Raw genomic sequence first — 15,677 nt, 5'->3', positions numbered from 1 at the left:
CTACAAAGTGAGTTCCAGGACAGCCAGGGCTAAACAGAGAAACCCTGTCTCGAAAAACCAAAAACCAAAAACCAAAAAAAAAAAAAAAAAAAAAAGAAAGTTATCTAATACAGGAGATGAGCATGGTAACACATGCCCACACCCTTAGCATTTTGTAAGCTACAACAGGAGGCTTACAAATGCAAAACCATTTTGGTTTACCCAGTAAATTCAAGGCCAGACTGAGTTATGTGAAGACATTGTTTCAAAAACTAGTATGTTCTTATGTGAATATATAAACTTACTGAAAAAAATGATGCATTTGAGCTTAAGTTATTCCACAGATTATCAAGTATTTCAAGGCTGCTCATCACCTGCCTATAAATCAGCATTTGGGTAGCTGAGACTGGAGGATTGAGTTTGAGTCCGGGCTAGGCCACACACATTGTGAGACTTTTGTTGATGTGCAACTTGGTGTTCACTTGGGCTCCCTAACAACTGGAGTGGGGCTCTCTCTGATTCTGTTGCCTGCCATTGGATCCCTGTCCCCTATCTGGACTGCCTGGTTAGTCTTAGTGGGAAGAGGATGGGCTTAGTCCTGCTGGGACTAGATGTCTCAGGATAGGGTGGTACCCCAGACAAAAAGCTATGGACCTTAAGCTTGCTCCTCTGGATTTGCTAGACCTTGGAGCGCACACGTCCCCTGACCTTCAATAGCTCTGCTTGGTCATCTTCGTGAAAGTGCAGAAGCAACAGGCTCAGTACAGATGGAAGAGGGTAGAGGGGGAGACATTTCTAAGGGCAGGACTAGGGGAAGAGAAGGGGGTGTGCGACAGGGATGTAAATTGAATAAAATAAAGTATGGAAAAAGAATTTTTTTTTAAAAAAATTATAAAATAAAAAAAAAATTAAACCAAAAAAGCAAAGGAAAAAAAAAAAAAAGCCAGGTAGATTTAGGAGTCTAAAGCTATAGCTTATAGAGTGAACTCCAGTCCAGCAAGGAAGGGCCACGTGACGAGACCCTGTCCAAAACAAAGTGTTCTGTGGGAACAGAGATGTGTAGTTTCTGTGGAGAAATTAATGGGTACTCTAGGTGTTGATGACAAGAAAGGAAGTCGCTGTTTCTGACTCAAACAACTCATTAGAAAGTGAAAAACCTTTCAGGATATACATCTGTCTTCTCACGCCCCCCCCCCCTTTAACCACCTAGAAAGGCCCTAACAAGAACAGACAAAAGGCACCCCTCCTCCTGAGCTGTGCGGTGGTGCGTTGTTGTCCAGCTACTGCCATCCTTCCTAGGAAATGGGCCAGTCCCAGAACACAGCGTCAGCCATAGTGCTTGACCTGCTCGAATCCCCGGCTGTCCACTGCCACCTTCCCGCCCCCCTTGGAGGATCTGCAGGGCAGAATGAGCACCTCCCTCCATTCTCCAGTGTCCTCAAATGCAAAGCTAACCTAACAGTTTGTGAACGCCCCAGACAGAATTCCACCTTCTCCTGCATAAATCGTTTCCCTGAACCCTGGACTCAAAAAATCAAGACGCGATAAGCCTCCCGTTCACCGGAAGTATCGCCACACCCAAAGATGTTACGAAGGAACGAGGAGGATGCCTGGCAGCCTCCGAAGGAACAATCCTGCCCCCACCCCCCCCACGGCTACCCATCCGAGTACCACCTGTTCTATCTCTCTCCTGTAGCCTTGGTGGTTTCCCTATTTTTTTTTTAAGATTTTTTTTTTTTATTATTATTACATGTAAGTACACTGTAGCTGTCTTCCGACACACTAGAAGAGTGCATCCGATTCCATTACAGATGGTTGTGAGCCACCATGTGGTTGCTGGGAAGTGAACTCAGGACCTCTGGAAGAGCAGTCAGTGCTCTTAACCGCTGAGCTGTCTCTCCAGCCCGGTTTCACTATGTTTATTTTGCTGTGTGGCTTTGATGTGAGATGCTGCTGCGGGGGGGGGGGGGGGGAGTGGGAAAGCAGCCTGTGCACCAGTGTAGGCTCTTAAAAGGAAACAAGGAAACGGGTCTGTCCCGGGGCATACTTCAAGCCAGCCATTTGGGATCCGTGGGGTAAACAGATACCATTGCTGCTGTTTGCATGAACCCTCACACTCCATAGATCTGTGAGAAACACACAGGCCTCCTGAAACTCCAAGGAAAGATGACAGACAAGATTCTGGAGCCTTCAGGTACTCAGCACAGTGGGAACGGAGTCTCGTGGCCTCCTCTCAGAAATTCTAAAACCAGTGAGGTAGCAAACTACGGACCTCAAACAGATAGCCATTTAAAAACACACACACACACACACACACACACACACACACACACACACACACACAAGAAAGGGGCTGCCTCTTGGTACACTTCACTAGAAGGCGTTGTTTAAGTCAGCCAGAGAACTTGGAGCTGGAAGCACCTAGCATGGAGCTTTCTAACTGGTCAGGTTTCAGGAGCAGCAGCTAGCTTAAGGGGTAGATGGATGATTCTCCCAAAGACACCACACCAGGGCAAGGCCAGTTTCAAACCAAGCCCAAAGGCTTGCTTCAGTTGTATGCACACAAGGATAGGAGATAAGAGAAACCGGCCAAGGGTAGAACTGAATGAACCTTTCATGCCTGGGGGTGGGGGTGGGGGTGGGGGTGGGGGTGGGGTTGCACCCTGTCTTCCTGGCCCTTCTTTGTATATACATTGCCTGGGGTTGGGGCAGGGCGACTTCACAGTTAAGGCAGTTAAGTGATCACCCCCAAGCGCCCTACTTTCAGTTTCTAAGTAATGGGGTTTTGCCTTGTCTTGCTTTGTTGTGCTTGTTTTTAATGTAGAATGTAGAATACCAAGCCTGGAGCTCTACGTAGCACAGGTCTGAAATTCCAATACTTGAAAAGGCCAAGGTAGGGGGATGGAGTTCAAAGCCGTCCTTGGTAGCCCTAATAGATTTAAGTTTAGCCTGGGCTACATGAAGCCCTGTCTCAATAAACAAAAAGCTATGCACCTTAAGCTTACTCCCTCTGAATTCGCTAACACCTCCAAGACCTTGGAGTGCACCCGGCCCCTGACCTCTGCTTGGCCATCTTTGTGAAAGTTACAGAAGCAACAAGCCTCAGTACAGCCTGTACTTGGAATTTCAATCCTTTCCCGGGCACGATGCCGGCCACCATCATGGACAAAGCCCTGCGGTCCATAGAGGGCCGTGCTGCTGCGTTTTGAAGCTTACGTGGGTCTTTTCTACTCGCTACTGTTATTTTCAACCTTAGGCTTGTGAGATCTGAACAGGGCTCGCAGAACCGGGTCTGTGCAGATGTTAGAGGTCTCTAGGGAGCGCCAGAGCTCTGTAATTCCTCTTAAAGTCAGGCCAGGAAGTGCTCAGGAAAGGCTGCTACCTCCTAGCCTTGCTGGACCACAAGTGCAACTTGTGGAAGGCCAGGTTAGAAAGGCCCTACTGGAACGGCACCTGAGGGGCTGGCTTGCTGTGGTCAAGTGGGACACGCCCCTAGGCAGACCTGGGTTTCCCTCCCTTCCAAATGGACAGGACTAGGTGCCACCGGAGGAAAACAATGTCGCAGTGCCCAGAATCTCACCCTTCAGCATCGGAGGCGGCATGCAGTGGGTGTGTGACAGCCAGCGGAGACCACCAAGCTGCAGGGATGACCCTTCAAGATGCCAAAGCAGCCCGTGAATTTTGCTATTCCAGAGATCACTCAGGGAAAGAAAGTGAGGGATCCCAAATTAGCATGGCTGTTTTGAGCTTTACCTCGGAAAGATAATACAATGTAATGTGTTAACAAGCCGTTTCTATAATTCCAGCACTTTCGAGGCCAAGGGATCACTGTGAGTTTGAGGTCAGTGTGGCTATACAGTTGTATCTTTAAAAACTCACTGACCCTAAAACTAAGAACTCTTATACTCCCAAGATAGAGCTTTCCCCCAACGGCGGGGGGCAGGGGGTGGGGGTTATTAATTATGTCAACTCTACCAGATGAGGCAGACAAGTAATGCTATGCCATCAATTGTCTCCTGCTCCCCCCCCCCCCCGGGACTTCGCATTGCTGGTACCAGGGTATGGCTGCGATAGCAGGGTCTTACTCCACTGAACCACTCATTTCTGCAACAAAATGAGTCAGAGATTTCCCCCTGATTCAGTGTTCATCACCGGAAACTACGAAGGATGGGTCTGAGTTCTCCGAACATGAAGTGCCCCCCCCCCCCTTGCCCACCATGGGATCTGGACAAGTGGCCCGGGCTGGCCTTGGATGCTCTCAGAATTCATCCCTCCTGCCTAGCCCTCCCCAAATGCTCAGGTTAGAGGCATGCACTTCACATCCAGCTTCATTCTGCTACTGTCTTTGAAACTGTAATGATACAAAAACTACAACGGAATTACGGCAGCCCAGGAATTTAAGTCACTTTGATGTGCGTGTGTGCGTGCATGTGTGTGTGTGTGTGTGTGTGTGTGTTTGAGCTCTATTTTCTGTATCCTGTATTTATTGTGGTGTTTCTGTTAAGTACTGTACACACTGGAAGGACTTTGGAATCTCGATAGGAACCACTACATAAATGGCTCATCTTTACAGAGACCTTCTCTATTAAGCTGCACCTGGGATAATAAATGCTCATGTAAATGTGACTCATTTCATCCCTCAAAGCACTGGGATAGATGATGTGAAAACCCTGAAGATCACACGGCTGCTTATAAAACGTGTCCCATGCGAAGCGTCTGGTCTTGGTTCCCTGATCATCTCCTCAGGAGGGCCTGTGAGTGCACGAGTACTTGTAAAATATGTTGAAATCATCTGTTCTCTGCCAGGTCCTTTCTGTCCATTTGCTCTCAGCCTATCTTTTCTGCTAAGCTCAGGAGAGCAGAGAAAAAATAAATGCTGCTCTTTGGCACAGCCTACTTGCAAGCCTAATGATCTGCCTTGTCGGGCCTCTGTCCCCTCTACTGGTAAGGAACAGTGTGCCTTGCTTCCCTCTGCAGCCAGTCCTTTCTCTGAACCCACACCTTCAGACCTGAGAATCTTGGATAAATAAGTCTGTTTTCATAAGGGACATACCACTTAAGCTTAGCCATGGCGGCTTCCAGCCTGGGTTGTTTGCCGGAATCATTAGGAATGGGAAGTAGCCTTTCTGTGTGGCTTTGCTGAATTGGCAGGAAGTGAGTCTGGTGTTGCTTGGCAGCCATTTTAGTACCATTCAGAGACAGCCTGCTCATGAATGAAGCCAGAGCCAGCAAGAGGGTGGCAAAGCCAGAGAGAGGGGGCACTGAATGTCCGTCCGCATTCAGCAACTCCTGAACCTGGAGCTCTATTATTAATTTTTTTTTTTTTTTTTTTTTTTTAAGTTTTGCTAAGTAGCCTAGTGTGCCCTCTAACACGTGGCGGTCAACTGCTGCCTAAGCCTATCAAGTGTTGGGATTATAGGTGAGAGACACAACGCCCAGCTCAGAGCAAGTCCAAGTCTGGACTTTCTTGCTTGCAACCTATTTATGGATCCCAAACCCAGCCCCTGGCAGGGGTGGTAGCACTGGCCTGTCATCTCAGCAGACTGGAAGCTGAGGCAGAAAGACAGCCTAGGCCACAGAGTTTCAGGCTCGCAGGAGCTATACAGCCAGACCCTGTCTCAAAACACAAAAGCAAACAAAAAGAGCAAATCAAAACAACAATGACAAGTTTGGTCTGTTTGTTTGTTTGCTTTTACTGTTTGGAAGGAAACAGTTTCAGGTGACACAGTCAAAAGCAGTTATTTTTGTTGACTCTCCTAACTAAGACTCATGAAAACTATCTTCACAGCAGAGCTGGGGCACAAGGAAGACAGCTTAAGATGGTGGCTCTAGGGCCAAACCCAAAAGAGCCATAAGGATAAATACAGAATCTCTTCTCACTGGGAACAAGCCACTCAACAGCCCTCACGTACAACTGAGACCTAGAAACAGTAGGAATATCTCAGCATAACCTTGAACTAGTCTGATTCCTCCCATTTAAACAAGAAAAGCAGCACATTTCTATCTTATGGGATTGGCATTGAAGTGAAACACATGTAAGCCACTTAGCTCAGGACCTGAGACATACTACATGTTCAATATGATCGTGCTCACTAAGTCTCAATGGCTGTCAGCATCTAACACACCTTTCACTTGTCACAGTTGCTCAGCATCATCCTGAGTCCACCTAGAATTTTAAACAAATATTCTAAGACTCTCAAGGGTGTCTGGGATATGTATGTAAAATATTTATTTATTTTTTAATTGTAGTAATACTCAGCAAAAGGTTAGCATGCATAATCTTTTTTGTTGTTGTTTGTTTGTTTTCAAGACAGGGTTTCTCTGTATTGCCCTGGCTGTCCTGGAACTCGCTCTGTAGACCAGGCTGGCCTCGAACTCAGAAATTCACCACTGCCCAGCTGTATAATCTTTTAAATGACTCATCTGAACGAGGCCTCCTAACTTCACGAATTATATAATTATATATAATTATGGAACCCCATTTGACAAGCGAGAAACCTGAGGTTCAGGGAGATAAAAGCTTTGCCTGAGTCTTTGTGAGGAGAGTTATGGAGTCAGGGTTAAGTTAGGCTTGGGCAGAGTATACTAAAAGCCCATGCTCCCATCACAGTACCCCTGTCTCCATGCTGAAGGCAAAAGCTCTTCTGGAAGCCCCCTACCTTAGCTAGAGCTCCTAAGAGGTCACTACTCGTTGATGGGCCAGGGCCTTGTCATCACTAACTGCGATCTTAGCAGAGCTGATCCCCTGGAAAGGGCAGACGCTGAAGTTCTCCCACCTTTCTCCCATTGTTCTGAGCCACAATGATCTGCAGTGGTGGCACACACCTTTAATCCCAGCACTTGGGAGGCAGAGGCAGGAGAATTTCTGAGTTCGAGGCCAGCCTGGTCTACAGAGTGAGTTCCAGGACAGCCAGGGCTACACAGAGAAACCCTGTCTCGAAAAACCAAAAACAAATAAATAAATAAAAAAAAAGAAGTGCGGTATAAGCTCCCATGGTTTTATTTTCATCTATTTAAACAATGTCCTTATGTCCTCACTTTTTTCAAGGGACTCAATCTGGTCAGTCAGGGATGAATCCCACTCTCCTGGTTCAGAGTTGTGACCATTCTTGATCTCATTTTAAAAATAAATTCAGGGGCCCGAGTCACAGTGCTACCAGCACTCAGGAGGCCTAGGTTCCATCCCCCCAATCCCAGAAAACACTTTCATTCACTCAAAGACCCAGCAGCTCTGGCCTGGGATGATGGGGTGGGAACCTTTGGATCCCAGGTCCAGATTCTCAGTTCTTACCACAGGCATCCAAAGCCCCGTGCACCTGGGAAGTGTGGCGCTAAGACAAAAAGGGGCGTGAAGACACACCTCACAAACGTGTGTTTAGGAACAAATGGAAACGAATGTTGAGAAAGACCCAAGAAATCAAAAAAAAAAAAAAAGGTTCCTCCCTACTCTGGTGGGGGATGCCATTCTCCCAATATCACTGCTAGTCCTACACTTACTGAGGAGGCAAGTCAAATTCTAACTCTTGGCCTTCCAGGAAGGAAAAGCAAGGACTCTCAGCTTGGCCTGGAGCTGCCTCAGGAAGTGAAGTTGGCTGGGAAAGAGAGGAAGAGGCTGGGCCACTCCCTCCCCAAGCCCCTTTACCTGATTAACTCCTCTAAGCAGCATTTCAGGCACAGCTTTAAAACAACAATATAAATAAAACCTCGTTAATCACAGATTCAAAGCCTCAGGAGCTCACAAGGGGGGGAGATGTGAGCTCTCACAGAAGCGAGCTGAAAGCCACCATGGGCTTTAACATTTTCTACTGAAAACTACAGGCCCCAGAAGATTCCAGAAGCTCAGAGTCACATGCTAGCGAAGGCTGGAGGGTCTTTGTATCCTGGCAATGTGCCTCTAAATCTCCCAAGTTCCTTCAATGCTTCTGCAGAACAAGCCCATCTCAGAGGGTGGGCACATGCTCTTTTACAGACAAAATGATGGATGAGATGACCTTTCAAGGTCACGTCCAACCTCCAAGGTCTATTCTTTTTAGACCGACAATTACCACCACCAAGTGCACTAGGCTTAGGCCTGTGACTAACTTCCAACAAAAAGTGGGGCGGACTGGGAGCCAGGATTACCCAAAACCACTGCTGTGAGGATCTCTCTTTCCCTTTTTAACATCTGTGGGTTCTTTTTTTCCTCTCTCCCTTTTGCATGTGTTGCATAGAAACAGAAAGTGCCTTTGTACCAATTACTAGGCATTAATTTACGCTCCTCTGTGGGCGCTGGGCTTTCTGGAGAAACACTGAGGCGGGGGTGGGAGGGTGATATGGGGGAGGTTTCTAGCTGTAAGCTAGGCCCCCCCCCCCAACCCTGAGAATAGATAAGGCAAGAAAGAGGGAAAATAAAAAACAGACTAAGAAACACAACAAGCCCGGGTGTTGTTTTTCAAAACCAACAAGGCTAGAGCTCGGAAGGCATTCAGAAACCAAGCTGATGGGCTGGGAAGCAGGCTCTCCAAGCAGAGTTAGAGTCCTGTGGCTTTAGGGCCTGCTGAAAGAGCACGAGAAACCATCTGCCCATTTTCTTCCTCTCAATGAACTTATTAGGGAAGATCGCTGTCAGCCACTTTCCCAGTGTGCCCCGTGATGTCTCTCCCTGGGAAGTTCACTTAGGGAGTTTCCCACAGGCGCTGCAGAATGACTTGACTGGTCTTGGGGATAGGCCTCAACAACCCAGCCAGGGATGGGGTCCCTTCCCATTATAGCACTATCTAAAGGCAATGGATGCTACCATCCAGACAGAGGGCTCTGCTTCCCCCAGTTCCTCCCTCCTCCAACCCTGGGCCCACTCACAGTCCATGAGAGGGAAACCAGAAAACCAACCACCACGTGGTTTTCTCAATTATACCCCATTTGCATTTCATGCTGTGAAGCAGGGATCCTCGCCAGCTTCTGAAGCTCCCAAAGCCACCCTGCTTTGTCAGTGCTGGGGCAGAGAGATTGGGCAACTAAGAGATGAAGGAGAGGGCTCCTTCCTTCTTTTCCAGACTAGGAACAAACAATCGCCACTGAGGCCACTGAGGCGGGTCTCCATCTCCAGGGAGATTTCTGCTAGGCCAAATAGCCCAAGGATTCATGAGAAGTGTACCTCGGCTGCAATTCACAAGCAAACCCCCAGGAAACCAACAAACTCGGGAACCTACCTTCTCCACAGGAGGTTGCGGGTGGCTCTGCACTCACCTCCCTACGATCCACCGATATTTCTCCACACAAGGCACTCGAAAATAGAGCTAGACATTCCCACGGGGGTCGGTCGGGGTGGTGGCTAACATCATCCCCAGGTGGGCAAAAATTGGTCCCCTGATAGATGACGACGATCTTAAGTATGAATTAGAATGATCTGGGGCCTTCAAAAGGGGCACAGTCCCTAAGTGGCTCTAGAATTCATGCTTTTGGTGTTAAGACACCACAGGGTAGATATAGGGTGGGCATTTGTAGAAAAACATCATCTCAAGTCTCCTTAGGGGACCTATAATGGGAAAACAGTGGAGACATAGTTCCACAGGCAAGTCAATCCCTCCCCCACTCAGTCAGGTTTAGCTGGAAACACATCTGGGAGGAGGGAAGCGGTTAATGAAAGCTATCCCATTAACACCGTGGCAAGGGATGGAGAGATGGCTCAGCGGTTAAGAGGTCCTGAGTGCAATTCCCAGCAACCACATGGTGGCTCACAACCATCAGTAATGGGATCCGATGCCCTCTTCTGGTATGTCTGAAGACAGCAACAGTGTACTCATATACATAAAATAAATAAATAAATCTTTAAAAAAACAACAACAAAACACTGTGGCAAAGAGCACACCTCCTTAAGAACGAGAACACAGGTTTTCCTTGTACTTACAAAAAGAGAAGGTGACAACACTTCAGCCACTAAGCTAGGGCTTGGGGTCACAAGCCAGAGCTGGCTCTGGCCCTGAAAATCTAGACTCCCTGGACTTTTGTTTGGGTGCTAAGAATTGAACCCAGAGCCTCTGGCATGCTAAGCATGCCTTTTGCCACTGAACATCTGCAGCCCCTGTAAGTAGCTTCATATCACACGTCTTTGAGACAGGGTCTCACTAAATAACCCTGGCAGCCTGTAGTAGCTTGCTATGTAGAGCAGGCTGACCTTGAACTCAAGATCCATCTGCTTCTGCCTCCCGGGTGCTAGGATTAAAGGCATTTGCTACCACATCGACCACATCACATTTCTAATAACACTAGACTCTCCGTGGACAAACAATGACTCCAAAGTCACAGAGAATAGTGAAAGAGGCTGACTACCTTGGAAGGTAACTTATCCACCAAGTCAGAATTGCCATTACGGACAGTCCTTGGGGGAGGAGGGGGAGGGGAAACAAAACTATTCTATTCCACAACTGAAGGATGCTATACCAGCCCCTTGTGCCAGACACTCTGAGAAGCCAAGGAAAAAGTCTAAGTCTGGTGTACGTGCCTGTAACCTCAGCACTTATGGGGTGGGGGGGAACATCTCAAATCCAAGTTCAGCTTAGCTCTATAGCAAGGCACTGCCTCCAAAAAACCAAAAGTAAAAAGGAATAAATGAAGTCCACCTGGGAAAAAGTGGTTCAAACCAATTGTTGCTAGGCAAGAATCTGGCCCACTATTTGCCAGATCTTTCCAGAGAAGCTAGACATCTGGACTTATGCCAGAATTCTGATATTTTTTTTTTTTTTTAGATGCTGGTAACTAATGAAATTTTTATAAACTCTGTGCTGTCCACAGCGAACAAATCTGCAAAGCAAATTCTGCAGCAGGGCGACAGTTTGCAAACCCCAAATTACACAGACCTGCTGTAAGGTCTCAGGAAAACAGAGAGGTAAAACCTGAGTCTCGCTCAGCCACCTCCTGTGTCCTTCCTCAGGACATTATGGAAGGTGTTCCATGAATTAAAGGGGGAAAAAAAAAATTGAAATGGGTTCCACTTCTCTGGAAGCTGAGCTGTGTAAGACTCTATAAGGAAGTGAGCAGAAGGGAGGGATTCTCGAGGGACTGTGTGGAACAGTACAGAGCTCGGGGGTGTGGCAGGGACTTCAGCTCTTAAGATTTTCATGGAATGCAGAGGATCCAAGCACCTTCTGGATTTAAGAACCGGCAGGGAGAAAATCCGGAAGCTGCTTGCCCCACCCAACCATGAGCTAACCCGAAGCTGTCTCAGAATGGAACACCCCAGAAACTCAAACACTTCGGGCATTATCTGTAGAGGCTGGCATTTTTGTCCACACTAGCAGTACTGAGAGTCCAGCACCCTTATTATCCCCAACTCCCCCCCCAAACATAAGTTAAGACCCCTGAAATCACCACACCACTAGAGCCAAAGGTATGATTGCAACATTTTAAAATGGGAAGAACATGTACTTCATTTTCCTTTTCCACTGTGATCGGTGTGAAAGGTTCTCCTGAAACAGCTGAGCTGACGTGCCTTATGGAGAATTAAAGAGCAGCACGCATGCACGCACACATGAGCAGCCATTTCTATAAATGCCCGAGAAAAGCACTCAGCTGAAATGGCCCAGAGTGCTGGATAGGTGTCTTCTGCTATGTCACAGCAGGCACTGCGGGCCTCCCCACCTGCAACACTCACTGGGCGGCCCTCCTGAAGGAGAAAATGCCTTTGCTCAAGGTGGCCGTGGGTGTCCATGTTGAGCCACTGAACCCCGGGAACATGGCTGACATGGCCAGGCCCGCCCAACAGCTGTGGAGAGTAGCTGCTGAGTTAATATACCTCAGTTCACCTCCCGAGCCCTACTAAAGGTCACACCCCCCACTGAGGGTACAGGCCTGTCTAACAGCTATTACAGAGTCAAACTTACAAAGGTGCAGTTTCATATGGCAACCTAGACATGGACTCCAAACAGCACCTAGCTTTTCATCATCACTAGGAAATTTAAGATTTATTCTGGTGCTGGCAGCCACCTCCCAGAGACTCACTTTCCAAAGGGGGGGGGGGAAAGGACAGGTGGCTACACAGTTTTTTCAAAAACAAACAAACCGGAAAATCCCACCGAGTTATCATTTTCAAACCAAAGAAAGGTTCCGGACCTCTTCTACAAAATACCAAAGCCTCACACCAAAACCCTCAACACCTTTGTACATGATGCCAACAACTCTGAAACATGCTCTCTCAGGACAAGGTAAGGCCCACTGCCTGATCATTACAACAGTTACAAACGACCCTTCCCTAGCTGATCACAACACTTGTCCATATGTGAACGCCTTCCACCTTTTTCTATGTTTAACTAGAACCACCAGAGCTAGTTGACCAGGGTCCTACTAAGCCCCTAAAGCCGGTTCCCTAGAGCAGATGGCTTTACAGCCATGTTGGTGTGTTGCCTGGTCTACAGCTAAGAGGAACGCCCCCACACTCATCCCTGAGGCCTTGAACTCCAGCAAAGACCACACCTCTCTCCTTAGGCTTCAGGCGTGAGACCAAATAAGTCACATAGGAACAGATCAGCACTGAATCACGTTCCTTAGGAAAGCTAACCAGTCAAGAAGTTAATCCACCATCCATTCCTTCATCAGTCTCCCCTGCAGCCTGAAGCAGTTTTATTTTAAACCTCTCAGGGGACTCTTAGCCAAATTTAAAACCACCTTGGCAAGCCCTGAAAAGTAGCCGCCATCCAGCTAAATGAGTCCTTAGTCATCCTAAAAGGATTCACGCAGAGTGCGGCTCCCCTCCCAGGCCGACCCCTCCGCTTCAACCCCACCAGGGAATGGAATAAAAGCTGCGCCATCTGACTGCCCTACCGCCAGCGTCTCCCCAGGTGGGGCGGCCCCGCAGCGGCGGGGTTCGGAGTCCCGGGGGCGGGGCGGGTAAGGGAGGGGCGGGCCGGCTCCAGGCCGAGCCAAGCAAGCCACTTGCTCAGAGCCGCAGTTGGGGGGGNGGGGGGGGGTTCGGGTGGCTCCTAAAGGTTGGAGCCAAGTAAGGAGAGGGTGCAAGAGTTAAGCAGCATCTTCTCCAAAATGTTTGCAGCCTCTAGGCCGAGTGCGGTGTCTTGGGCGCCCAGGAATGCTGGTCGGCCAAAGGTTAGCTAAGCCCGGAGCAGGGGAGAGGCGACGCCGCTAACCTGTATGCACTCTGTAATGGGCTTTAAGATGGGAGGATTTTCCATAGACTTTCCCACAGCCACTGTAGGGGCACTTGTGCCTCTTTTCGGAGGCGTGTTTCCCCTTCGAAGCCACTCCAGAGTGGAGGAGGGAGAGCGGGCTGGGCGCGCTGCCAGAATCCTGTCTCTCCTCCGGGCTGTGGGAAGGACTCGACCCAGATTCGGTGGTCACGTCGCTGTCGGATCCTATATCCTCATCGGGACTCTCCAGACTGTCGCTGCACACCGAAGGGGTCTGGATGGGTCGGTATTTGTTGAGGTCCAACAAGCTCTTGGCGATGGTGACCAGCGTGCAATAATCCTTCCAGGTGTCCCCCGGGTCACCGTGTTCCTTGGTCACCTCGCGCTCAGGTAGTCGTAGCCGCTCGGCGTCCGGAGCGCCCCCGTGCTCCGGCACGGCGGCGCGGTTGGAGATGGAAACCAGACACTGGGCAGCCACGAAGTCCATGTAGGCGGCCGCGGACATGGTGCGGGCGACGGCAGCCCGGGCGGTGCGGCCAAACTTGACGGTGGCTGCGGAGCTTCGGCTAGCCCTGCCCTGGCCTCGGACGACGAGCGCGGTGCGGCGCGGCCGAGGGGGCGGGGGCGCGGGAGCTTGCGACTCGCGGGAGCGCCTAGGCGACCTCAGCCCCTCATCTTTACGTAACCGGCAGCGCCTCCGCACGCAGCAGCCGCGGCCGGCTCCGCCACTGTCGCCGCCGCCCTGCCCAACGCCCCGCGCGATCCCACGATGGGCGCGCCCTCCTCCTGAGCCGGTTCCTTGGAGAGATGCCACACGTGGCGGTCGCAAGTTTATTCGACTGCAAACGTGTCCGAGTCCCAGAGAAAGCCAACTGCGAGCCAGGCGCACGTCCTCGACCGCCTCTCCGCTGAGCTGACGCCCCGGGGCATCAGCCGAGTACGCGGACGAGGGGGGCCGGGACTGAGTGGGGCGCCGCGGCTACAAGACACTTCTTCCCGCGTCCGCCGACGGCCGCTGAGCCCCTGGTCCTGCCGCGCCGCGCCTCTCCGGCATTCTCCAGCTCAGTAACAATTTCGCAGAATCCCATCACGTCACAATCCAGGCCCCCTCCAATTGGCCAGTGGGGAGGGTGATTCAACTCTGTTTACTTTCTCCCCCTGCCAGTCAGAAGGGCCCTTCGGTGGAGAGGTGCGTCTAGAACTACGGCGCGCGGCCAATCCGACCGTTCCGTTCCGCCGCCGCGTGCTGCCCCTCCAGCCCCGAATGCTGACATTTAAAAGGGAAACTGCTCGGAGCCGGGCAACCAGCGGCTGCGCATCCCCGCAGATGCTGCCCAGACCGCGGGCGCGCCCACGCCTCCCGGCCCACGTGCCAGCTGGCGTGGCTTGGGAACGCATCTCCCCTAGGCAGTTACGCCCATCCCTAGGGACGAAACAGAATTTCAACTTCGGGTTCCCAGCCCTCAAACAGTTAAGTGACTTCCTGCAAACGCTACAGTCCCAGCAACCAGGCTTCCAATCAAAAGTAAGTTGGTTGATGTCACTGGCATTGGCTCAGCCAATCAGAAGGGCGTTCCGAAAGGAAGCGCTCAACACTTGTAAACCTGCGGAGCAGAAGTGAAATCGAACAGATTTTTTCATATTTGTGTTGCTGGTGCTAACCCTAAAATATAGATAGATGGAAGGACGGGATGCTTAATAAACTCAGTGTGAATCTATAATTTTAAACAAACCCCCGATATGGCAGGGCACGTTGTCCAAGGACAGACTCGGATGAGACAGCATCAATTCGTTCTTGTTTGGAATGGAGCACTTAGGAGATGTTTAAAAGTTTCTTCACCCCACACATTAACCAAGAGAAATTCATCTAAAAATATTTAACATCTAACAAAAGATCTGGTTCCATATTCAATGGTTCTTATACAGAAGCACCACCATCTTGGTATTTTGCTAAACCTCAAGGTTCCTACTTCCTTGGGTGTCATTGACTCTAAATTCGCTTTGTCTTGAAGCTATCTTAACCAATAAACAGAGACCAATAAGACATTTCATTTGCATAACTTTAAAAAATCCTTTTCTTAGGGGCTCCTCCCCGTCCCTGCACAGCACATTTCCTTCCTCTTGCTTCACAATTGTGGAGACCAAGACTTGTCTACCTCATCTGGTAGACGACCACAGAACTCACAAGAAACCCCAGGGTTCCCGATTCCTGACTCTGCTTTAGAAGAGCCACCCCTGTGAAATATTAACTGTGTTAAATAGTCCTGAGAACTGGAATCAGCCAGAGGTTCTTAACCACTGAATCTTGCGGCATTACTTGGTCAACAATTAGTGTGGGGTTGGGAGTCTGATTAACTCAGTGTGCTTCTTCCTGAGATGAATGCTGGGGTTGTTTTCCATCTTGATCGTTGACTGTAGCAGAGGCATACAGTCAACACTGCTGATTAAAAAAATCCCTCCATTTATCCTGAGTATGAAAGGCTCTTGTTTCTATGAGACACTAACTTCACAATATCTAACCCCAACTTACCCACTAGTGGTTAACCCTTAATGTTTTGGTTCTTTGGGATCTCAGAAGAACCC

General features: G+C 49.5%; 1 protein-coding gene across 1 annotated transcript in view; it reads right to left on the bottom strand.

The window, feature by feature from the left end:
- The window catches only part of Klf9 (Kruppel like factor 9), a 25,373-nt gene extending 10,935 nt beyond the window's left edge, over positions 1-14,438 (bottom strand). The window contains exon 1 of the mRNA XM_021202820.2: positions 13,095-14,438. Coding sequence (XP_021058479.1) covers positions 13,095-13,599 — 505 coding nt within the window. The 5' untranslated portion in view covers positions 13,600-14,438. The remainder of the gene's footprint in view (positions 1-13,094) is intronic.
- Positions 14,439-15,677: the final 1,239 nt, after the last annotated feature.

The sequence above is a fragment of the Mus pahari genome, chromosome 1, assembly GCF_900095145.1.
Source record: "Mus pahari chromosome 1, PAHARI_EIJ_v1.1, whole genome shotgun sequence".
Lineage (NCBI taxonomy): Eukaryota > Metazoa > Chordata > Mammalia > Rodentia > Muridae > Mus > Mus pahari.
This window is presented reverse-complemented; position numbering and strand designations above follow the sequence as displayed.